Source organism: Pan paniscus, chromosome 15 (genome assembly GCF_029289425.2).
Source record: "Pan paniscus chromosome 15, NHGRI_mPanPan1-v2.0_pri, whole genome shotgun sequence".
In the NCBI taxonomy this organism is placed as follows: Eukaryota; Metazoa; Chordata; class Mammalia; order Primates; family Hominidae; genus Pan; species Pan paniscus.
The window spans coordinates 97,060,302-97,086,767 of NC_073264.2; the positions used below are offsets into that span (position 1 = coordinate 97,060,302).

Genomic DNA, 26,466 nt, shown 5'->3' on the forward strand with positions numbered 1-26,466 from the left:
TTTTTTTGTTTAGTTGGCTAGTTATTTTTGCGCCCTTTACCTATTTTTAGGAGCGTATTTTTTCCTGCTTTTTAGTTTCAGTACTCATATATAGGTTTCTCTCTTTTCTTTTCTAGCATCATGTTTGAGATGGGTAAGAGACAGTCCAGGCAACAGCTTCAGAAGGTGTGTGTTTAACGGACAAGCAAGCAAGTGCTGTTGTCTGGCTCGGTGTAAGAGCTTTCTGACCGGCAGAGCTGACAGGAGCCATTGCTTATGGACCGCTTTGGGAGGTGATTCATGCAGCCCCGGAAATGCTCGAGCAGAAATCTGGGCAACCATCTGGTGAAACTAGTAGAGAGGGGAATGAGGATTCAATGAGTGGTCAGACTGGAAAAGCCCGAACATTCTCTTCCTCCCCAGAGAGTTGGGGGCCAGGGATTCTGCTCATGTATTCAGACCCTCCTTCTGTAAGTATTTTGTGAGCCTCTCCTGGGTGCCAGGCCCCATATAGATGCCAGTAATAAGGAAGTTAAGGGACAGAGGCAGGAGATGTAAATTTTGCTAATGTGGGGCACAGGAGTTAATCTTGTGGATTTGGGCTCAGGACAGCCCCAAGGGTTGACAGCCCTGGCGCCTAGCAGGGCCATCGTGGACAAATTACTTAACTCCAGGGAACCACAACTTCCTTTTCTGGAAAATGGGCAGATACTCATTCATTGAGCCTCTGCCATATGGCATTGTTCTTGGCACAGGGGCTGCAGTGAAGGACATGATTGCTGTCAAGTGGCTTCTCTTCAAAGTAGGGAGGAGAAATGAAAAAATAACATACTTTGGAGTAGGGAATCCTACTTTCTTCAGTACTTTGATGAAAATGAAGTGTAGGGTACATAGCTGGAGAGTGATGGGAATAGGGGACCTTTATAGACAGGGTATCCTGGAAGACTTTTGCTGCAGGGACACGGTATCTGAGCAATCTGAATGCTGTGATGGAGCCAGCCAGTGCAAAAGTTTGGGCAAAGTGTGTTCCAGTAGAGGAGACAGCCAGTCTAAAGGCCCTGGGGTAGTAATTTCAAAAAAGATCAAGGATGTTCACATCCTTTAGTTGTGATGGGATTGACAGAGATTGTGTAAAGATCACAATCCTTTAGTTGTGATGGGATTGACAGAGAGGGGAGAGTAGCGGGAATTTAGATAGCTAGGCAGCAGTAGTATCAAGTGTATTTTTCCAGTGTAGCACCTTATAGCAAAGTCATTTTTTTTCAAGTTTGTTTTTAACCCCTGTTAGTCTGGACAAGTATTGGATCAAAATTTTAAGCTTGACTTCTCCCTGCATGTCAGCCACAGTTTCTTCAAAAAGTTATCATTCAGAAGGATGCTATTTCCAGGCTGGACACAAACACAGTTGGAGGGATCCATATGCAGAGATGAGAATTTTTGTATCTCAGAAGATGGTAAAACCCACCCAGCTGTCTAGTCATGTTGGAAAAAATCACATTAAAATGCAAATGCTCCTGAGTAAGTGAAATGTTGATGGGTGCAGCCCGCCAAAGAAAAATATTCATGAAATACAGGCTGTTGATCCACAGCTAGCATGGCCAAGCCATTTGCTCAGCAAGACCTGAGTGCTAGGAAATCGCAATTACGGGAGCTGTTCTGTGCCCTTAGCAAACCCTGATCTCCCCAGGGGCATTTGGAAATGGGGACTCTCAAGTGCTGGGTAATCATGGGGATGGGGTAGGGGAGCCTGCTTGGTAAAAGGACACTCTGGCCACATTGCTTTCATCGTCTATTTGAACCTCTCAGCATGGACCTTGGGGACAAAGACTAGAGACGGTGTCACCTCCACCTTCCCAAGAGGAAGGGGTCTGCATTTCCCTGCATCGTTTCAACTTGTATTTCTGAGCCTATCAGGGACTCTAAGCTGGATTTCCTTAAAAAGCATTCTCCTTTCATGGGCGGGTCTTTGAAAAAGCATTGAGAACATAGATTTTCTTAGTAAATATCTGGTATTTGCAACTTTGAGCCATAAAATGTAGGAGTGGAGAGAGAGAAAAAAATGTGTACCAGACATCATGATTGTTTCCTATTGAATCCATACAACAGTAATCAGGTGGGCATTGTTACTCCATTTTGTAGACAGGAAAGCTGAGGCTCAGAAACAATAGAGTGGGGCCATTTAGAGCATGGCCTTGGCGAACATGAGAGAATCCCAGCTCTCTCACACCCTGAGGAAAGGGGAGATGTTTCTCCCGCTCGCTGATTCCACTTTGCCCATTTATAAAATGTGACGATAGTGTCTTCCTCTCTTCTGTTGTTGCAAGCATTACAATTATTGATGGACATAAAGTGCTTAGAACATTACTTGGCCCCTGGGAAGCAGTCAGCAATGCTAGGGGCTCTGCTGACTGCTTTAAATGTGACCACAGTCACTCAGCAAGCAGAAAGAGATGATGACATCAGCACGATTGTCCCTGTGCAGAAAGACCAAGCTCAAAGCCCAGAGACCCCTGGAGATCACCAGCGACAAACATTCCACACAGATCACAAATGAGCATTGTTCTGCTCACACAGTTCTTGCTCAGTTACCTGTGGAATTATTCTCCCCACTTTACAGATGAAAAAAATTGACATTCATAAAAAGCCCTCTTTTCCTTAAGGATTGCAAACAAAAGCCTCTTTCAGCCAGTGTTCCCGTTACCTATTGCTGTGTTACAAGCCAGTCTAAAACTTAGTGACTTGAAACAGAAGGTCGTTATTATCTCATGGGGTTCTGTGGGTTGACTGGACTCAGCTGGTGGTTCTCACTTTAGGTCTCCTGGGTATTGGGGGCAGATGGTGGCTGGAGCTGGAGCCACTGGCTGGCAACTGGGCTGGGCTGTCCTGCACAGCCAGGGCTGTAGGGCTTCTCTGCCCATTTCTCTCCACCTGGCTAGCTGGGGCTTCCTCACAGCAGGTGGCCTCAGGGGAGTTGGATACTGACATGGCAGCCAGCTTCCCAAGAGGGACTGTTCCAAGACACAGGAAATGGAAGCTGCTGGGCTGTAAGGCTGGCCCAGGAACTTGCATGGGCTCTCACCCAAGGGGAGGGAACATGGACCCCTACCTCATGATTGGAAGGGAGTGAGTGGCCATCTATAATCCCCCATTGCTGGGCAAGGTGGATTTTGCAGATCCTGGAGGGCCAAGTATGTAATAGTTCACTCCCCTGTAACATGGGTTCCGCTAGGTCCCTCAGCACAAACCTGGAGCCTTGCTTGATCCTGCTGGAGACATAGGCCATCACTGGCTCCTGTGGGGGGGCCTGGGTGGTTGGCTTAGACTAGAACCTGCCTCAATGGGGATCTGGGAAAAGGTCACTCTGGCAGACAGACTGAACCCAGGCAAGCAGTCAACATGCAAGGCCTGTGGAGGATGTGCTGGTGATAGGCAGAGCACAGTGGGAGGGAGTGGGAGAGGAAAGGTGGGCCCTGGAAGGATTCAGGAAGGCAGGCAGGCTGACCTCCAGGCCTCAGGAGCACAGCCAAGGCCACCAGGCAGGTGCAGGGCAGCCCACTCTCTCTGGGTGAGGGACGGGCATGAAAGTCAACAGCCCAGGCCAGAGTCACCAAGCAGCTTCCTGGGACAGGAGCTCAGCCAGAGGCCGAGTCCTAAGATGTAGGCCACACTGTGTACTGGTAAAGCCCAGGTGTCATCCCTGAAACACAGAAGCTGTGGTTCCCAGAACCCAGGGCCCTTGAGGCTCAGCCCCATAGAGGTGGGGAGCCCCTTCCAGGCCTCGGGCCCTGATTGCTTCTGAGAACCAAGGCAGGTAAGGTCTGCAGAGAAAAGTCCAGGAGGTGGAGGGGCTGCCTGGGCTGGGTACCCCGCAGGGCTGAGTTTATATCCTCTTCCCCTCAGGACACTAGCCCTGGCTGAGGACCTGCGCAGGATGTTCCAGAGATCCCTTCAGTTCTGGGGCTTTCTGTAACCAAAGACTGTCCCAGAGCCTGTCACCAAAAACCAGCTCATTCCACAAGGGCCCTGGAAGCTCTGGTTCACATCCAGCACTCCTTAGCCTCTGTTCCCTGCATCCTCTAGAGGGATTGATACTAGAGCAAATCCTTAAGTAGGACTTAGCAAAGGCCCTGGTGGTTTGGTCTAAGTGTTTGTGAAATCATTCAATAAGGGACTTAAACATTACCTCTTTTTAAAATTTTGAACTAATGTAGAAGTCATTTCTGCACCCAGTGGCCCCTCCAGTGAACATCTTATATAACCTGAGTGTAATCAGCAAACCCAGGAAGTTTCCAACGTGTAATACTATTAACTCAATTGCACACCGATTCAGATTGCACCAGTTTTCCCACAAATGTCCTTCCATCCAGGATCCCGTTCCAGATCCCACACTGCTCAGTTGCCATGTCTCCTTATTCCCCTCCAATCTGGGGCAGTTCTTCAGTCTTTCTTTGTCTTCCGTGACCCTAACACTTCAGAAGAGCACTTGTCAGCTATTTTCTTAAATGTCCCTCAGTTTAAGTTTGTCTGAAGTTCTTTTTTGGACTGAGGTTGTGCACTTTTGGCAAGAATCCCACAGAGCTCATGTTGTGACCTTCTTGGTGCCCCCTATCGGGATTCATGGTGTGGACATCACTGGTGACATTGACCTCGATCACTGGGTTAAAGGGATGTCTGCCAGGCTTCACTGTAAAGTCACTATCTTTTCTTCGTAATTGATAAATACCTTGGAGGAAATACTTTGAGACCATGTGAATTTCTTTCTCCTCAAACATGAGCTCATTACTTTTAGCATCCATCGGTAGATCTTGTCCACAATAATTATTACTGTGGTGATTGCCTACTGGTGATTTTTCTGTTTCTCTCTGTCTTTGTAGTCCTACATTTATTTATTGGAACTCTACTGTAAGAAAGAATTGGTCTTTCTCCCCCATTTATGTATGTGATTATTTACTTATGTCAATGAAAACTCATAGACATTTCTTTTATCCTGTGATTTATAATCTAATCCTGTGGTTATTTATTTTCTTGCTCAAATTATCCCAGCTTTGGCCATTAGAAGTTCCTTCAGGTTTGCTCTTGTGTTTTCAACCAGCCCCTCCACCCCCACCTGTTTTTGGAAGACTTCCTTAACTTTCTGGTATCATAAGATGTTCAAGGCTTATCTTGTATGTTCCCTTCCTCAACTCTGGAATCAACCACTTCTCCAAGGAGACCTGGTTCATTTTATTGGAGAATGGCATAGAGAAACCAAGGTTTGGGTGCCAGGTATGTTTATTGCCACTGAGCTGTCATTGCTTTTAGGCCTTTTAGGGGACATAGCTGGGAATGACATGGACAGGCACTAATCCATGCGTGCACACTCATCTGTATTTCTGTGTCCACCTACCTGGATGTATATTAAAAAACCACGTGTTTATACTGGTATCTCTAATTCTAGTCCAGCATCACAAGGCTCATTTTAACTTTTTCCCTTTCCTGCAATTTTTTCCCCAACAGCAAGAAACTCAGCTTTTGTTAGCTAAAATATATTTATTTAATTCTAGTATACACTAAAGTAGTTTCAGATTTATTAACCCATGTCCCCATGAGAAGCACATTTACCCAATTACTGAGTAGGTGATAGCATTTGTGTACAGTCTTTTTGTCCTCAGCCTTATGCTATCCAATCAAAATACTGTTTTCCAAAATTACTTAGGTGAGTTCTTTTCTTTCCCACCCCCTTCAGTGTGGTAATACTATTTATTTGTAATAGTTTGGTCCACTTATTAATGTTTACATTCCATTTTGGGTTTCCTTCCGGTCTTGGTAGGTTTGAATTGTTTTGTGTGGACATATGAAAGACATGCTAAACATGGCAATGCTCCTGAGTCAGATCTATAGCAAAAGATACACTCAGAGAAGCATCACTTCCTCCCCATCCTCCCCATTGTGATCCTACCCCACTCTTCTCTGCATCCCTTTCTCTCCCACCACCTCTAGGGAACCAGTCTCTTTAATTTCTAGTTTACCCTTCCTGTATTTCTTTTGCATAAGTGAGCAGATGCATGCATGCATTTTTGTAGCCCCTTTCTTCCATGAGGTGTAGCATACTGTTGTATGTTACATGTCTGTTGCATGCACTTTCACACTTTGCTTTTCTAAGTTAACATTGGGTCCTTGAAATCTCTCCAAGTCCATTCATAGGGTCCTTCCTCCTTCCTTTTTGCCACCACATCATACTCTGTGTGGACGTGCCATGGTTTATTCAGCCCTTCTCCTATATCTGAGCATTTAGGTTGCTTTTCGTATTTTTGCATTTACAAATGATACTGCAGTGGATGAACTTGCATGTGTGTTTTTGTAGCATTGGAGGTTATCTTCAGGGTAGAGTCCAAGAAATGGAGTTGCACAGTTGGAAGGAAAATCTATATGTGGTTTTGTTAAGTGTTGCCAATTTTGTTTCCAGAAAGCTTTGCCTTCAAGGGTTGGAAAATATTTGTTTCTTGTTGGAAGTCAACGGTAAGCGTAAGGGGCAAGGTGGGGGTATTGCTACTCTTCTTATGGGATCTTTAGGATGTTGCTTTTCTGGCCAGAAATCTCTGTGGCCAGTGTGCCTTTGCCCAAGTTCTTGTCTGGCATCCAGGAAGAATGAGGTGTGCAGACAAGTGGAGGGCGAGCAAGATGAAGAGGTGCTTTACTGAGTGTTACAACAGCTCAGAGGAGATCTGCAATGGGTAGCTCCTCTCTGTAGGCAGGTCATCCCATTGAGCGTACAGCTCTCAGCAGAGAAGAGGCCCTGGAGTGAGTGGCTTCTTTATGCCAGCAGGTCGTCCCACCATTTCTGCAGCTCTCAGCAGAGAGGAGGCCCTGAAGAGGGTAACTCCTCTTTGCAGCTGAGTCTCAACATCTGTGCAGATCTCTGAAGCCCTCAGCAGAGAGGATAGATCCTCTCTGCAGCTGGTCCTCCTGTGGTCTCTCTGTCCTCTCTGACCTCTGCCCTGCTCTGGCTGAACCTGGGGCTTTTATGGACCTCAGAGGAGAGGAAGTGTGTGTCAGTTGGTCCATGGGCAGCCATGGGTGGGCCTGGAAAAGGCACCACAAGTCCCCAGTTTGATCTGCAGGACTGGCAGTCTGGCCCCCAGCCTTCAGGCCCTCCCTGGCCTTAAGGTGGAGCGTTCCTAGGGACCTGCCTGCTTCTGCTCAGGAATCTGTCTGCCTCCTGATGCTGTTCATGGCACCTGGGCTTGGCCCCAGTTTTGCTCGGAGATCAGAGCAGATGCCAACAGCAGGGAGAAGTCAGACAGTGGGAAGAGGCACTTCCAAAGCTGTGAGGGCAGGGATGACTTCCCAGGTCCCCAAGAGTGCAGGGAGGCCTGAGTCTGCAGCCATGGTTTGGGCAGCTGCAGCTGCACCCAGTGGGGTGGGGCTCCTGCCTACTCAGCCGCTCCAGACGACCTGCCGCTGCCATCACTCTGATGGAGGCTCTTTCTCACCAGGCAACGATCTGTCAGGCAAAGTGCGTCCTCCCATCTGTCCTCTTAGCATCAAGGAAAGGCAGATGCTGGTCTCTCATGACAACTTACTGAGGACTCTCATATACGCTGCCTCGTTTTGTCCTCTAACAACGTCATGAAGAATCTGGGCTTACTCTACTGTTGGCTCCATTTTAAAGGCAAGGAAACTGAGGCTAAGAGAAGTTAAGAGATTTTCCCTTGGTCACAGAGTTAGTTGGGATCACAAGAGTCTCAAAATCAGTTTTCTCAGATTATGGCCTTCTTCCCCTCTCCATGTACACTATTGGAACCATAAGAGGCCTTGGCTATCACCCAGTTTGAGCCCATCATGAATCCATTACAGATGAGGACCAGAGAGGGAAGTTGATGTAGTTTAGGTGACACAGCTCAGTGAGGGCCATACCTGGAACCCAAATCCCTGGGTCCTTCCCCTACTCCCTGTTAGTCCTGGGAATTGGAGGTAGAGTAGCCCTGGCAAGTGGGGTCCATGGCCCAGTGGAAGTGGCAGGTAGGCGGGGGGTGACGTTGCTGGGCTGGAGGTCTGCACCACAGGCCTGCGTCTCATCTCTGCTGTTGAAGCATCCTTTCCTCAGAGATACCTGATGACTTGGGTTCCTCATGGAAGTCTGGACTAACAGAATTAACTTTTCCCACAAGTGAAAAACGTGTTCTCGTTGAGCAAAGGAAATTTTGATTAATTTACTCTTAAGTGTCAGTACAGGGAGCTGTTTTTTCTCTTTAGATCAGTGTTTAAACTTTTCTCACTCAACACACAGTAAACCAATCCTCCTTTCCATCAGACTTCAGGGGTAGAAAGAAAATAAACAAGGTTATCCTTGCTGCCATCTCTTTTTTTTTTTTTTTTTTGAGGTGGAGTCTCACTTTGTCACCCAGGCTGGGCTGCAGTGGCACGATCTCGGCTCACTGCAACCTCCTCCTCCCGGGTTCAAGCGATTTTCCTGCCTCAGCCTCCCGAGTAGCTGGGACTTCGGGCACCCGCCACCATGCCTGGCTAATTTTTTGTATTTTTAGTAGAGACGGGGTTTCACCGTGTTAACCAGGATGGTCTCGATCTCCTGACCTTGTGATCCACCCGCCTCAGCCCCACAAAGTGCTGGGATTACAGGCGTGAGCCACCGTGCCCGGCCGCTGCCATCTCTTTATAGGGAAATCCAGCTAGGTGGGCTGGGCTAGGCTGTCCCTACCCCCCATCTCAGCTGCCTCTCAGAGTGAGCCAATGCATGCACTCACTCTCAGTACTGAACACTGCGGCTGCCCCAGGCCAGGCTCAGGGGCCAGAGGACATGGAGGTGAATCTGACCCACCCAGGCCTGTCCTTCCAAAGGAGCTCAGTTTAGTGGGGAAAGACCCAAATCAAGAGATGGTGACAGGATAGGGCAGGAGTTGCCCAGACATCCGAAGACGGGGTCCTGGGAAATGCTACCAATGGAATCGAGCTTCAAAGGGCCAGCAGTAGTTCTCCAAGCCAGGAAGAGCATGTGAACAAACGCACAGGGGTTAGAGCCCCAGCAGGCGGTGGTGGGACTGGAATGTGGGGGGCATTTGAGGGCAGGCAGGAGATGGGCAGCACCTGGGAGTCACGTTGGCTGCGTGATTTAAATCGCAACTCGGTGTATGATCATTTCTTTACTTTTTTCACTGCCGTATCCCTAGTACCTACAAACTTCCTGGAGTGTTGCAGAGCTTCACTAATTATTTAAGTCTCAATTCCTTATCTCTAAAATGCAGATAATGCTTATTTTTGTCTGTGCTGTCGCTGTGTCTCTAGAATAGGGTCTTGGCTGGGCACGGTGGCTCACGCCTGTAATCCCAACATTTGGTGGAGGTGGGCAGATCACTTGAGCCCAAGAGTTTGAGACCAGCCTGGGCAGCAGAGTGAGACCTCGTCTGTAAAAAACAAAATAGAATGGGGTCAGCGTAGATTAAATACTAAATAAATATTTGTTGAGTGGGTGAATGGATGGAGGAACTGTGTATTTATTAATTAGTAGCTACGACGTTTATCATCATGTGTGGCTGGATAGTAGCTACTGGCCTCATCATGACAGATATCAAGTACAAAGCCAGATCCAGCAACATCTTGGCAATTAGGGAAGGGAAGCACTGTAATTAATACTAATCATTGTGAACCTTCGCTGATCAGACTAAATGCTTTACAGATATTTTCTCTCTTCACTGGTTCTTTGGAACTCCTGGGAGTAATTCCTATCACCAGGGATGGCCTGGCTGCCGTCTCCCTTGAGTGGCTGTCTGATGACAGCCAGGCCATTCTGTGGCTGCCTGTGCTGGGCATGGGCATGTGTGGAGGAGCTTGTCCTTTGGAAAACTCTTGCCCAGCCCCTGACGAAGACCTTGCCTGGGTTCAGACTTTGTCACTCAGAGGCTCCCAGCTCATTTCCTGAAAGCCTGGAAGGCAGCTGTGGAATGTTGCCAGAGCTGGCGGCCACCCTGTCCAGACATTTAGTCCTGGAGAGCCGGTTACCCATTTTACTTACTGTGGTTTGATTTTAGGAGCCAAGTGAGTTTCAAAAATTTAATATAAAGTATCTAATGCATACAAGAGTATACATAGTGTATATGTGTGATTGAAAAAATAAACAGGAATTGAACATCCATGTACCTATTGCATCTAATGAATAAATTCCACAGGTGCCTTGCATGACTTACAAGGGCCTCAGTTCCCCCTTCCCCCTCCAGCCTCAGCTCTTAGGACAGCCCCCTCACCATGCTGCTGTGCCAGCCCTACTCGACGTAGCATTCCGCACTTCCACATTTTCTTCACATCTGCCGGTTCCCTGCCTCGGTGCCCTTCTCCCACCATCAGCTGAGATGGTCCTACTGGCCTTTGATGTCTCAGCTCAGACCTCCTATCTTGTGGAGACAGTTCACTGCATGCCCTCTCTGCAGTGCCCTGGGCCCTCATCACCATAGTGATCAATTTGTGTTTTCCATTCACTGGGCCGTGAGCTCATTGAGGGCCAGGGCCCTTGTCTTCCATTTGTACATGCCCGTTGTTATGGGCGGCTGTGTTTTAGGTGACCACTGAGGTCTCTTCTTGGAAGGGAGAAGTTGATGCTTCCTCTGTGTTCTGGCCTCATCTGCTAGATTTGTCAGACAACGATGCTAAATTTCCAGGCAGGAGCTTGCCCTCGTAGATAGGATCAGCGTGAACCTTTCCCGCTCCAAAATATGGAAATGTTCTCAAGATGGAGAAACACTCAGAATTACAGTTGAGCCTGAGCCACTCCATTGAAAGCAGCCAGCAAGTAATGGAAAGAATTTGGATAGAATAATCCCTGTCTTCCTTTTCCGGAATGTCTGGTACCTTTTAGCACATCAGGCAGCAAAGATTTAGTTCTGAGACTGGCATTATTTTGACAAACAAGTTGGTACTAGAATTAAATGACCCAAAAGCCAACTCCCATTCAGCCTGAACATCTCTGCTGTATTACAGGAAGACTGTCAGAACCTCCTTCATTTGTCATTTTTCACATACAGCAACGGCCCCTTTTGGTTTTCAAATTCCAGTCTCTCAAGCAGAGAGATTCTGACACGAAGATTTCTCCTTGCACGCCGGCGTTGTTCTTGTCACTTGGCTGGTGAGGTTCTTTGAGGATTGTTGGAAAACAGAAGCACTCGTAGTCTTCGTAGTTTTATTTATTTATATATTGATTGCTTTGAACATGATAAAAGTAAATTAACATAATCAACTATGTTATAGAACATTTCTGAATTTTTTCCCCAGCATGTTTTTCCTAAACAAGTAAGGTTTTAAAAATCTTACTTGCACTATATTGTACCTTGTATTTTTACTTTAGTCCCCATAATCATGTTGAATTTATGTGATCATTGATTTTATTTAATATGGAAAAGCAAATTTCTTCTTAAATTTACATTACCTAATATTCTCACTGGCTCGTTCTGCATTCCACACTGCCTTTTATTGTAATATTGTCTAAATAGATGGAGAAAAATGGAATTTTCTCATTAAAGTATTTTACATTTGAAATATAAAAGAACTAGTTAACAGTTTTCTATTCAAATGTGTTTATTTTAACATTGTTTGGTTAAAAAAGATAGATGAAGTTCCAGTCAACCACTTTTTACCCCTGAAATTTCAAGATAATGCTGTATTAACTTTTCTAGATCTAACACTAGCTTATCGTTCCCTCTTACAAAATTGTTTGAACTTACTGAGAAAATATTCCCATCATTAACAAAAATAAACTATTTAATAAAAAAAATTATTTGCAGTCATAAGTAGAACGGAATTTTAATATCCTGTGCTTTTCCCCTTATCACATCATGGGCATCTTCCTTTTTTTCTTTTTTTTTTCTTTTTTTGAGAGGGAGTCTCGCTCTCTCGCCCAGGCTGGAGTGCAGTGGTGCGATCTCAGCTCACTGCAAGCTCCATCTCCCAGGTTGACGCCATTCCCCTGCCTCAGCCTCCCGAGTAGCTGGGACTACAGGCGCCCGCCACCATGCCCGGCTAATTCTTTTGTATTTTTAGTAGAGATGGGGTTTCACCGTGTTAGCCAGGATGGTCTCCATCTCCTGACCTCGTGATCCACCCGCCTCGGCCTCCCAAAGTGCTGGGATTACAGGCATGAGCCACCATGCCCGGCCGGGCATCTTCCTTTTTTTACCTCATGGTCTTTGTCACCATCATTTTCTTTCCTTTTTTTTAAATTCTACTCTAAGTTCTGGGATACATGTGCAGAACCTGCAGGTTTGTTAAATAGGTATACATGTACCATGGTGGTTTGCTGCACCTATCAACCCATCATCTAGGTTTTAAGCCCCGCATGCATTGGGTATTTGTCTTAATGCTCTCCCTCCCCTTGTCCCCCAGTCCCCGACAGGCTCCGGTGTGTGATGTTCCCCTCCCTGTGTCCATGTGTTCTCATTGTTCAACTCCCACTTACGAGTGAGAACATGCGGCGTTTGGTTTTCTGTTCCTGTGTTAGTTTGCTGAGAATGGTCACCATCATTTTCAGCTGCCAGGTAATGCATCAGTGAGTCGTAATCACACGAATTTTTCATTCCGCAATTTACTATTGATCACTGAGTGGCTTGGCAAGGGACAAACTCCATTTCTTAGAATTGGCTCTGAGAAATTGGTCTAGAGAAGTAATAAAGAGGAAACCTCACCAGCAAATAAAGGCTGCAGAAAGTGCCAGGACCCAGCATCTTGGATATCGCTCAGCCATGGTCTGTCCAGCAGGGTCACTGACCTAGAGACCTCTAAGTCCTAGATGGACTGGACTTTTTTTTTTTGAGACAGAGTCTCACTCTGTCACCAGGCTGGAGTGCAGTGGCACGATCTCGGCTCACTGCAACCTCCGCCTCCCAGGTTCAAGCGATTCTCCTGCCTCAGCCTCCCGAGTAGCTGGGACTACAGGTGCGGGCCACCACACCCAGCTAATTTTTGTATTTATAGTAGAGACGGGGTTTCACCATGTTGGTCAGGATGATCTCGATCACTTGACCTTGTGATCTGCCTGCCTTGGCCTCCCAAAGTGCTGGGATTACTGGCGTGAGCCACCGTGCCCAGCCCCTAGGTGGACTTTATAGCAATCTTGGATAAATGTGGGCCAGAGGAGAAGGCAAACAGTAACCGATTGACAGCCTTGGAAGAGTGCTAATGAACTAGTTGGTATTAAGCTGGAAACCTAGTCAAAAACTGGAAGGTGAGTAACTGTATGGAGAGGGTGCACATCCAGTGTGTGGATGATCTGAAGCTGGGAGGAGAGTGACTATGTAGGAAGACAATCATCTAGGAGCCAAGGCAAACTCAACAGATTGGCACAGTGGGCAGAGGTCAGCCACCTGGACTGTAATGTAAATACTAAGTCCTATTCTTGGGTTGAAAATGCTCACCTTCCACAAACAGGGAGCAATGTGATTTTGCAGCATCATAAGTCACGGCATGCTGTGGTGGCCCCAAAGTGAAGTGGTTCTTATTAGCATCCATGGATGTACCACATCCAGGAGGGAGAGGACAAACCTGCCCAGTTTGGGCTGAAAATCTTTCCCTTATGTTTTCCTTATGCATGCTGTGATTTTAGGGTGGGCCTTCCCAGGAGAAGGGATCATGATTAGGAGTGGCTATGTGGACAAGTAGGGAACAGAAGGTGCTTAGCTGGACAAAAGGGCTTGTGAAGTCATGAGAATGAGCCTCTGTCATCATTGTCATCATCATCATCAATCATCATCATCACCACTTAATCATAGTGGCTGCCATTCATCAAGCTAGGAGACTTACAACTAATGTCTTTAATCCTACTAGCTACTGTTATCCCTACTTTATAGGTGAGGAAACTGAAGCTCAGAGAGATGAAGCAGCTTGCCCCAGTCACATAGCTGATAAACCACTGAGACAAGATTGGATCCCAGCTATATCTGAAGCCAGAGTTGTCATTCCTTCCATATCAATTTTTCAAAAACCGTGGTGCTCCCTTGCAGAGGATAACAAGGACTTGCTTTTGTTTAGTTCCTGGTTATAAAAGTAGTTCCAGTGGGTGCAAGCTAAGCGAGAATATTTTGTTTTAAAGCAAAGGGCTTTCCTGACTGAGCTGTTGGCAGGTAGAATATACTTCCTGAGAGGTGGTAAATTCCAGAATGATAGGAAGTCTTCAAGAGGAGGCTTGGTTAGCACTGTGTGTTCTAGAGGGAGCTCAAAGAAGCCAACAAAATAACCTTGAGTACCCCTTCTGTACAAGTAAAAGCTCTGGTTGCATGCAACAGATACTGGTAAGAAATGGGTTCCAACTGCCTGAAGCAAAAACACTGTTTTTTGCAGAGATATGGGGTAGTTCATGGGATAGAAGGAAATGGTGAGCTGAGCTTTAAAAAGGGCAAAAGTCAGCCTGGCTGCAGGCATCCAGGCGGCAGCAGCTAATGGAACCTCATTTCAGCACCATGGCTAGGATGACTCAGTGTTTACAGTTGACCCACCTGCTATCACCCTACCTAAGACTAAGCTCCAGAGACAGAGCATCTTATAGGCTTAGCCAGGATCCAGACCCATCCCCATGGCAACTTGATTGACAGTCTCCATTGGGAAGGGTAATTTTCCAGAGGAAAATCGAGACCAAAGAAAGACCATGAATGCTGGTTAGGCCCAGTGAGCCACGACCTCGGTGCCTTCTAGCCCTGACCGGCTGGGATTCCACACTGAACCCTGAGTCCCCCTGCAGGGCTCTCCCTAGCTGCTCTGCAGCCTCTAGGCCCAGGCCACACATGGCGCTGTGTCACTGTATACTCGTGGTTTATTTTCCAAGACACGCATCCTAATTAAGCAAATGATTAAAAACTCTCAAGTGTGCTCATCGGAAGCAGCCCAACAGAGGACTGGCTTGCTGGGAACTGTGCTTGAAAGTGAGTTGCCCATCGCCTTAGCACAGTAGGGGTGCTGATGAGGAGCACTCTGTCTTTCCAGAAAAGTGGCTCCCTTCCTGGTTACCGTGCAGGGCTTCTTTTGGCATTCAACACAGCACTTAATATACCCAGTCTTTAAAACCCTGTGTTTTTTTAAAAAAATTGCTTTTGCTAATTAATTTGTTTTAATATCAGTATTGTTTTATTGTTAATTATGCAGTTAACTAGTAAGTATTAAATCACCAATTAACTTATTAAGTATGGAATAGATATGAGAAGCATATTTAGAATGTAAGTATAAAGAGCAAGCGCTCATGTACCCACCACCAGCTTGAGAAATATTACCAGTGGCTTAGAGAGTCCTGAGCATCCTCTCTATCCTGTCCACTTAGTGGGAACCACTACGTCGGCTTTGGGATTTATTATTGTCTTGTTTTTCTTTGTGGTTTTATCACACTTGTATCTCCATATAAAATATTGTTAGAATCTCCCTGTTTCTGAACTTCCCACATAAGTGGGAACATCCTTTCTGTGGTCTTTTGCAACGCGCTTTTGCACTCGATATTGTATTTGCAATTCATCCATGCGATGGCACGTTCCAGCATTTCATTTTTTCCTCGATGCTGTGTGTTTTTCCAGCATGAGAACTCACAACGGTAGATCCAGGCCACTGCTGATGGCCGTTGATGCTGGGTCCAGCATTTTGCTTATGCTGACATTGCTGTCTTTAAATGCTCTTATCCATGTACCCTGCTGCTCATTTGCAGGTGTACTTGGTGTGTATCTCAAGGTGGCATGGCTGGGTCACTGGGGTGTGAGTATGTTTGGCTTTATAAGGTAATGCCATCCTGTTTTCCAAAGTGACAGTATCCACTGATACTCCTGCAATAGGTATCTGAGAGTCCCTGCTACCATACAGACTCTGTCAGTGTTCAGTGGTCTTGTCAGATGTTTTAGTTCTTGCCAATCTGATGGCTGTTTGATGGTGGCTCACTGTGTTTCAGTGGGCATTTCTCTGATACTGAGGTTTAGCTTCTTTACGGCTGTTTACTCTTTTGTAAACCATGTCTGGACATGGTTTTGCCCAGTTTTCTACTGGATATTTATCATTTTCCTACTCATTTGAGACTAGAATGATGTATAGTGTATATCCCAGTTTGTGGCTTAACTTTTCACTTTTGATGATATTTTATTTTTTTGATAAACAGATTGAATTTAAGGTCATCAAATTTCATAATTTTCCTTATAGTTTGAGCTTTTATGTCTCGTTAAGATATCCTTCTCCACCCCAAGGTCATACAGATATTCCTTTATATTGCCTTATAAAAGTTTCGAAGTGTTCTTTTTCTATTCTTATCTATAATCCATCTGGAACTGATGAACTACTGATTTGATTTCACTTATTTTTTCATACAGCTACTCAGGTATTCCAACACTGCTCATCAAAGACCCGTTTACCCCTGTGGATCAGCAGTGTCCATGTGTGTGTGACTTTGCTTTTGTTTCTTTGGCCTATTTGTCTAAGGCTTGTATAAGCCTTAGACCTAAGACATATTGATGCCCTATGAGGCAGATCTCCCTACCTTATTCTTTAGTAAACATCTTGGCTGTTATTATCCATTTGCTCTTTGATATACATTTTAGAACCTACTTGTCAAATATCACCAAAAACCCCATAGACATTTTGACTGGAACTGCAACAAACCTATAGAACACTTGAGGAAAAACTGATGTTTTTAGGATATTGAATCTTGCTTATTGAATCTAGCATTCCATGAAGATGGTATGTCTTCTTTTTCAAGTTGGTCTGCTTTTATGTCTTTCAGTAAAGTTTTACAGTATTCTTCATCGAAATTTCACACATCTTTATTAGATTTATTTCTGGGCACTTTATATTTCAGATACTATCGCAAATACTGTTTTTTAAAAATTAACATCTTGACTAAGATATAATTCACAAACCACAAAATTCATCTATTTGAAGTGTACAGTTTCATGGCTTTAGTATATTTAGTGTATTTAGAGTTGTGCAACTGTCACTAAAAATCTAAGTTTCGAATATTGTTATTACTCCAAAAAGAAATGCCTTTACTGTTATCAGCCAATCCCCACTTCCCCCTCCACCCAGCCCCTGGCAGGAAGAAATGAGTAAATGATTGAGTGGATAAATGAATGTATAACCTTTAGCAAGCTTTATGTCAGACATTGACTGGCCCCAGCCTTTGCTTGTTGTTTATTTTTAATTTTTTAAATTTTATTTTTTAAGTTTTAATTTTTGTGGCTACATAGTGGGTGTATATATTTATGGGGTACTTGAGATGTTTTGATACAGGCACACAGTGTGAAATAACACATCATGAAGAATGGGGTATCCATCCCCTCAAGCATCTATCCATTGAGTTGCAAACATTCCCGTTACACTCTCTAATCCATTTTAAAATGTGCTGTTATTATTATACTTGTTGCTTATTGTTTCTGTTTTCCTTTCCCATCTCTGTTATTGTTCTGGTTTCTAGGCTAATCTCCTGGATTCTATGAGTCTCCTCCATTACTGTTCATCCTCCAGACCCTGGCCAGACAACTTTTTCCAAAGAAAACAATATTCTAACTACTCCATTTAAGGAAGCCCTCAGTAACTCCCCTGGGAATCAAGCCACACTCCCATCGTGTTGTCTACAGGGGAATTGAAGTTTCCAAGTTGATGACTTAAGCAACTTGGAAACAAACACCCGAGATGCAACTCTTCTGTGAATCGGAGAAGGTCTCTTCTAGGTCTTTGTTTGCTTCAGAGTCCTTGGAAAGTAAACACAGCTGACCTGATTGTTCCCCTCCACTTCCTCCTGAGTCAGAGTTATCTCGAGTTAACTCAGGGAAGAGGCTAAATTAAGCCTTGAAACCAAGCAGCCTCCATGACAGGTGCTTTGTTTTGCTTGAGTGACTGTGATGATGGGTCTTTGGTTATAAAGGCAGCACTAATTGCATCTTCTTATACCAACCCTGGCCATCTACTCCCTGGCCTGCAGAGACTGGGAGATGCCAGGTTGCCCCAGAGCACCCACTCATTCATTCAGCACAATTTTCTTAAGTGTCTGCTCCATGCCCGGCATCACGCTTGGAGGTGGGGATTCAAAAGTCCTTCCTCCAAGGGCTTGCAGTCTTTCTAAGACGACGGATGATAAACCAGAGACTCCATTAGAGACATGACTAGTGCTTGGATAGACATCTGTCCAGGGCAGTAAAGGGAGTGGATTTCTAAGATTCTTACAACAGACTTCTCATGACTTTGTGCAAAGTTTGAGCCGTGGAGTCACCAAAATAAAAAGGGGGGATCCACTAATACCTACAAACTAGCAAACAGACACAACCACTTTGAAAAGCTGTTTAGCAGTATCCACTAATGTCAAAAGTATGCGTACCCTGTGCCCGGCAGCTCCTCTTCTAGGTATGTATGTAGTAATAGGAAATGCACGTGTGAATTTTACATTAAAAGAGAAAACTGTAAATAAATACTGAACTGTAGTTAAAACATGCAGCATGCTGCAGTGTTTACGGGGAAATGAAATAGTATCTGCAGTTTAGGCCAAGCATGGTGGCTCACACTTATGATCCCAGCACTTAGGGAAGCTGAGGCAGGAGGATTGCTTGAGCCCAGGAGTTCAAGACCAGCCTAGCAACATAGTGGGACCCAGTCTCTACAAAAAGAAATGTAAAAATTTTAGCTGGGCGTGGTGATGCACGCTGGTGGTACCAACTGCTTGGGAGGCTGAGGCAGGAGGATCGCTTGAGCCCAGGAGGTCAAGGCTGCAGTGAGCCGTGATCACCCCACTGTACTCCAGCCTGGGCAAAAGAACAAGAGCCTGTCTCAAAATCATAATAATAATAGTAATAATGATATATGTAGTTTAAAATGCACCCAAAAAAGAAGATAGATGAATAAGGAATGAGCAGATATGTGACAAAGCAAGTATGGGAACATGTTATTAATGGATTTGAGATGGTGAGTTTATGGGTGCTCACTGTAAAATTCCTTCAAATTTGCTGTATGTTAAAAAACTTCATATGAGATATTGGGAAAGATGTATGTATATGCTTGCCCGAATATATATACAAGAATGTTCATAGCAGCATTATTCATAATAGCCCCAAACTTGAAGCAGTGAAAATGCCCATCAACCGTAGAATAGAGACATAAATTTTGGGTGTAGTGATCCAATGGAATACTGTTCACATATAAGAGTGAACGAGCCACAGCTATACACAACGATGTGAGCAAATCTCACACACAGTGTTGTGAGTAAGAAGTCAGACTCAAAAGAGGACATACTGTATGATTCCATTTACGCAGAATTCAAAACCAGGCAAAGCTCATCAATGGTGTTAGAAGCCACAATAATGGTTTTCAGGAGGTAGGGATAGTGACTGGATGGGGCACTGTGGGAGGCCCCTGGGTGCTGGAAGGCTCTGTTTCTTGATCTCAGTGCTAAACAGATATGAAAATGTATCAAGCTGTACATTTAAACTTTGTGCACTTTCCTGTATGTTTACTATACATCATTAAAAGTATACGAGGGAAGAAAAAGCAGGAAAACCGAACGAATCTAGCTAGAAGCTTTCCCTAGCTGAGCTGTGGGAGTAGGAACCCACTGTAGGCCTATCTAGTAAACCGAAGTTGTGAAGAATATGAAACTTGCCTTTAGGGTGTTCATTTGTTCACTTATGCACAGTTTCATGTTGCATCAGTTCCTCCATTCTTCACTGATGTGCTTGCCTCTCGTTCATACGGATGTTCATTCACATGTCCTGTGCTCCGGATCCAGAGCTGCTCTGTAAGGTGCAAGCGACCCAGCCCTTTCAGGGGCTCACGTGCACAGGGGGAGGGCATGCAGACATTTCATTTCCCATCTCATTTCACATTCCCACATTCCTGGATTCCCGTTTGTGATCCTTCCTGGATATGTGCCCTAAGATAGCATTAGAATGAGAGAAACAGAACTGGTAAGATATATATAGGTGTATATAAAGAGATTTATTATACAGAATTGACTCATGTGATTTCGGAGACCAGCAAGTCCTGAGATCCGCAGGGTGAGTCAGCAAGCAGGAGACCCAGGATGGCCAGTGGTGTGGTTCCATCTGAAGCCCTGCAGGCTCAAGGCCCAGGAAGAGCTGCCTGAAAATCAACAGTTCGAGTCCAAAGGCAGGAAAAAGCCATTGTCCCAGCTTGAAGGCAGGCAGGCAGGAGGAATTTGGGGGAATGTCAGCCTTTTTGTTTCATTCGGGCCTTCAGCTGATAGGTCAGTCACCACCCACATTTAGGACAATCTGATTTCTTCAGTCTCCCAATTCAAATGTTAATCTCATCCTGACACACACACCCAGAATAACGCATGACCAGCTATCTGGGCATGCATGACCCAGTCAAGCTGACACATAAATTTAACCATCATCAAACCCTGAAGCGTGAAAAGCCTTCTGGCTCTAAAGGTGCAGCCCTCCAGTGGAGGAAATGTAGCTGTGGGGCTGGCCTGGTGCACATCACATCACAAGTGGACGGGCTGCCACCACCACACACACTGATCCTATTTTACCTGTGGTTTGGACCAGCAATTGGTAGAAAAGAAGGCTTTGGCTGCCCAGTCTGCCTCCTGGATGGCCATGTTTTCTGTCTTTGAAAATAAAAAGTTATTTTGATTATTGCAATACATACCATGCATACAAAAAGAGTAGCTGGAAGATATGCCTGCAGTTTAAAGGAACAGTTTAAAGCTTAACAGATGGCAGATGACTAGTATCTGAAGGCCACTGGCGCCCCTCCCTCATGGCAGCCTGTTCCACTCTTGCCTGGAGAAAGCCACTCTTCTGAGTTTTGCGCTAGTCACTTTGGTGCTAATCATTCCATTACTTTTTATGAAAATCAAAGAGCGCATGTCTAAAACAATAGATGACTTGGTTTTGCCTGTTTTGAGCCTTTATAAATCAAATTGTACTGCACAAATTTGTCTGCCATGTGCTCTTTCCCTCCGCTAAGTGTCTGGGCTTTGATCTTCCTGTTGCCTGTAGTTCTAATTCATTCATTTCACCATCATATAATATTCCATTGTAGAGACTGACCACCACATGTTCATCTGCTTTCCTCTCGGTGCATATCTGGGTAACTTCCAGTTCTCTGCTATGGCAGATGAAGCCCATGGGAGCAGTCCTGTGTCCATGTCTCCAGGTGCACAGAAGTGAGGCCTTCTCTAGGGTATAACCTGGCAGAGCAGGTGCCCAGTGGTAGAATATGTCTGTTCACTTTTCTAGCTAATGCCTGGAAACTTTCTGGAATGATTGTAGCAATATCTATTTCTACCAGGGATTATGAGAATTTCTCATGGCGTTACTCATCCACACCGTGCATAGACCCTTTACCATCCTCCCTGGTCTCAATGAATCACCTTCCCTGGCTTCCAGCCACCCCTACCCATACCGCAGTCAGAGCTTTAGCATGGTAGGACTGTGATGCCCCATACACACTTTGTGGATACTCAGGACAGCATGTTTCTTGCGTGTAACCCAATATGTGAGAGTATGTGAAATTCCCACCACCAGGACGGAGGGCACAGACTTTAGTTTCACTGCAGTGCAGCTGACTCAGTTTCTCCTTCAAGGGAAGGGGGGAAAACCAGCTCAACAAAGTGGGTGATGCCCGGGTAGACTTCTAGGCTCCTCTCTCTGTACCAATGTCAGGACACTCATCTTCTAAACCAATTAGCCGTGTTCTGCCATTTTCCCATGGCCAAGAGCAAGGTGTCCCAAGATAGGATCCTTGTGGGATTTGTCATTCTCCCACCATGTTCTGACCTGCAAGCAGATCACTACCCACTGCAGATCTGCCTGGCTATGGAGGGCATGCTTATAAATGATCACCTTTTGTGCTGCCTCTTTCCAATTACAGGTTAGCCTGGCAAGGAAGATAAAGACATTTGCACCCAAGATGGTAATCACTAGTGGAAATGATGAAGACAGAGGAGGTCAAGAAAAAGAAAGTAAAGAGGAGAGTGTCTTGGCAATGCTGGGGATTATCGGGACCATTCTGAACCTGATTGTGATCATATTTGTCTACATATACACCACCCTGTGAATGGCCCAGAGCGTCCTCAGAGGCCTCGGAATGGCCAAAGACGGAAGTCCTACGTGTCGGCGCATCACTGACCAGACCCTGCAAGAACAAGCAGGCTTGACCCGCACATACCACCCAATCAAATGCACCTTCAAACTTTACAAAAGGTCACACAAATAGACCGATCCTGCTGCAGGGAGCAGACACTAAAGCACAATGATTCCAACAAAACTCATTCACAGCACTAGGAACTCAACGTCTTTGGCAGGGGGTCCAGAAGAATGCTTGGGAGACCAGCCTCTGACACCATCGGTGAGCGGATGGGTGCAGAAATTCATTATTCCAGATCGCTGACAGATATCACATATTTGAAAAGATGAATAGGGCGGACATGGCTCAGATGTGTGTCTCCCAGGACAAGTGTTTCATCTTCACTTGACGAGCTATTTAGTGGAAAAACCACAGGGGCAGCCCTTTGACAGGCATCCCATTCATCAAAAGTGTCTAACTATTTGATACTGGGGAGATAACTTATTTTTCTTTTTTCATTGGCTTGACATGTGTATCTGTTCATATCAAGGTTTATAAATATATATTTTTAATAAATGTGCTCTATTTTTTAGCATGAACCAAATTCTTGGAGAGGCGCTCCCAGATCCATAGAGCTTTCCTTAGTTTTATCTGCTTTGTCCCCTCCTCCCTCAACTACAGATGTTCTGTTGTGGAGCCATTCTAGTCCTTTTGTCTCATCTTGAGTCTTTTACCTTGCGCTTTTGTTCTCTCTCCTCTCTCTCTGCCTCTTTGGTCTGAAGGACATTTTCCCATACTGTCAGCCATGGTTTTGGGTGCATGTTTTAAGATTGTCCATTGAGTGGCTTTTTGTTGTTATCTCGGAGATATAAAATGATTGTGGGCATGCAGACCTTAGATGCACCCTGTCTTTACTGAGAATTATGCATGAATAAGGGCTGAGTGATAGATCAGCTTAAAATTAAAAGGACTACCTTTGAGGAAGAAGAGCGTGGCTATATTTGCAGATGAACTTCTGAACAGAATATTCAGCTTCTTACTGGCAGCGTTATTGTTTCATTCTTGTGACCATTCGTTTATCAGATTTTGATTTTAGCGGTCATGTACCGTGAGAGTTGGGAAGAACAAGGGGGAAAGCTCAGTATTAGGTGCATTACTCCTTCCTTTGCAAGATACCTGGGATCCTCCTCAAAAGCAGGTGGGGTATAAATGACACAAGAACTCCCCCATGAGATCTCATGGTGATTCAGGCTGTGAGGACAGCCCTGTGACAAGTGACTTTTCAGGGACATGAGGAGGGGATTTAATGATTGCCCTAAAGGACTTCTGTATTTTTAAAGCCCCTGGTTTACACCCACATGAAGCTATTTCCTCTCTGGCAGGGATGGTTGCATAAAAACAAATTAGCTCCCTTCTGGCTCCCTGAAATGGGCCCTTGCCTGGCTACAGTGGCATGGCCTTAAAGAGAGGGTTAGTATTCCTTCTGCCATTGCCAGCTGTATTAGTCTGTTTTCACACTGCTGAAAAAGACATCCCCAAGACTGGGCAATTTACAAAAGAAAGAGGTTTATTGGACTTAACAGTTCCACGTGGCTGAGGAGGCCTCACAATTACGGTGGAAGGTGAAAGGCACGTCTCACATGGTGGCAGACAAGAGAAGTGAACATGTGCAAGGAGACTCCCATTTTTAAAACAGATCTCGTGAGACTTTTTCACTATCATGCAAACAGCATGGGAAACCTGCCCCCGTGATTCAGTTACCTCCCACCGGGTCCCTCCCACAACACATGGGTATTCAAGATGAGATTTGGGTGGGGTTACAGCCAAACTCTATCACCAGCCTTGCCCCTGGGCAGAAGCAGCAGCAGTCTGCCTGGCTGGATTCAAATGATTCTGAGGCTTCTATAGTCTATGCCTTCAGATCTCTCCCTCACCCATGCTATGGTGTCTGAAATTCCACCATTAGAGAGTCATTTCTTGGGCTCTGTTAAATGGACCAGGCTCTTTTATAAAGAAAATGCCCCTGAGCAGCTGGCTCTGGCATTGATTTATGATATCTTCTCTTCCCTGCCAGAAGGAAGGAAGCTAAGGTGCATGTAGGGCGTACTGTGTGCCCAGGCACTGTGCCAGATGCTTTGGATACTTGGAGTCATTGAATTCTTGTAGTAACCCTGTGAGAGAGGGAGTCTTTTCCCCACATTGTAGAAGAAGGAAAAAGGGCTCAGAGAGGTCAAGAAATGTCCCTGAGATCACATGGCTTCTAGTGGAGTCAAGATCCAAACCCAATGTGTCTGATTCCTTAGCCCTTGGGGGTCCAGAGGCTGCTGAACAAGAAAGGAGGTGGAGAGGAGAGAAAGCTGCAGGAATACCACCACACACCCTTCTCCCTCCCCTGTAAAAACAACGCTGGGAACTCCCTGGACACTAGCAGAATATCATACACTAAGGATAAGGGATGAGAGGAGGCTGGTTAGAAATAAAGCAATGTCAGGGGGAAGGAGCTACTCAGTAGGCTCTGTGTGATTCTAGAAAGACTGTATGAAAATTCTGAACAGTGAACAGAATAAACAATAAAGGTGCAATGGAAAAAAATACTCGATGTCTTTTCTTTCAACATTGTGGGATATAAAACATTTCAATGTCAGTCCTTTGCCTATACATAGTGTTTATTTATTAAAAAAAAAACTGAATGTGATGCTGTTAAACGGAGACTATTTTGTGTGGACTATAGAAGCCTCAGTGGTTTTTCAAGTATACAAATTTGAAATGTATTGAGGGGGAAAAGTGCCTTTCCACCCCTCTGCTCCCGGGATGGTTCTTCTAAGTTGTCCTAATCCACAGCCTGGAAATGAAGCTACCTGTTCAATGTTGAACAGAGCAGTGACGCCCTTTCCCACAGCTCCAGCATGCCCTGTCTTGATTCCTTTCTAATTTAGTAGAGACCATGAACACACACTGGGCAAACTCATAGCTTCCCCCAGATCTGAAGCCATCGCGAAGGGACGTGGAAGGGAGAGGCTGGCAGTGCCCCTCCATCCTCAACATCTGAGTGAGCCCCGAGCCCAGCCTTGGCCAGCAATAGCAATACCCAAAACAACGCCAGGGCCATCTACTCTACCAAGCACTTTCTACTCATCCTGTTGGGCACAGAACAATCCCATGAGATGTGTGTCTGTTTATCCCCACTTTACAAGATGAAGGAAAAAAGCAAATTGACTTTTCTGAAATTGCACAGCCAGAAACTAGCAGAATCAGGTCTTTGCCCCATGTCCACCAGCCGTCAGCACCTTGCCTGCCCCAGGTGGTGTGATGAACCATCTGGCTAGCTCAGTCACAATATACAGATTCCCATCAGCCCTGGCACTTCTTGATCACAATACAGCTGTCCCTGTATTGATCACAATACAACTGATCACAATACAACTGGCCTTTCACCTATCCTCTGGGAAGGCAACTTTGAAAGGCCGGGTCCTAGCCCCGGAGGGCCAGCCATGCTGCTGGAAGTGTAGCCTGGTGGTTTAGAGCCACAGGGCACTTGCCCTATGGCCAGAAACCTCCTGGTCCTGAGTCCCTTCTCTGCCTCTTTCAGTGTAAGTGATGGCGGGCAGCTCACAGGAACTCTGAGTTTCAGCTTTCCTCACCTGTAAGAGGGGATAACAACAGTCCCACCTGGAGGAGCTTTGTGAGGATTAAAGGAGCCTGACCAGCTGAAGCTGCTGGCACCACCAGGCCTGGCCCATAGCTCATGCTCAGGTCATGCTAAGCTCCTGCTGCTACATGAAGGCAGTCAGGGAGCCGTTGGGCATACATTTTGGGGGCCCCTTCTGGCCTCGCTCCCTCTAGTCTGCATGGTTCCCTTGCCTGCAGGGAGGACCAGAGAGGGGCCTTATGCCAGCAACAGAAAGGGAAGTTCACATGGCAACTTGGTCCTACTCTTCTTGTCTTTTCATAAATCACACACTCATAGTCACAGTCAAAAAAGAATTACAATTCTAAAAACTCTATACAAGCACTTTTTTAAATTAAGGTAACTCCCAAATGTCACCACCCAGAAGCAACCACTATTAATATTTAGTGTGTAATTTATAGAGCAGGTGGCTTGTACTATATATATTATATTGTATAGTACACTAGCACTATAGAGCTAGTGTGTAATTTATAGAGCAGCAGGACTGTTTGGTGAGTCCATTTTTTCTTGAATTTTGAAATCTCTTTGTCTTTTGGCAGGGCACACTCTTCAGCCACTGCCCCCGTGGCCCCTGCAGTCTTTCAGTGGACAGTTCTCCACATTTCTGTAACTTGGGTCATAAGATGTTCTAGATGACATCCTTGAATGCCCATCCAGACATTGACCTATAAACAATAGATTGGATATTGTAATTTACAAAAAAATGGCCTCATGCTATGAGCATTGCCTCCAAATAATTTTGTCATTGGCAATTATGAATACGCTTCCACATCAAT

General features: G+C 45.4%; 1 protein-coding gene across 1 annotated transcript in view; it reads left to right on the top strand.

The window, feature by feature from the left end:
* The window catches only part of TUNAR (TCL1 upstream neural differentiation-associated RNA), a 48,777-nt gene extending 24,183 nt beyond the window's left edge, over positions 1-24,594 (top strand). Inside the window, exon 2 of the mRNA XM_055097991.3 lies at positions 21,808-24,594. Within this exon, the coding sequence (XP_054953966.1) occupies positions 21,808-21,993 (186 nt within the window). The 3' untranslated portion in view covers positions 21,994-24,594. The remainder of the gene's footprint in view (positions 1-21,807) is intronic.
* The last annotated feature ends 1,872 nt before the right edge of the window (positions 24,595-26,466 follow it).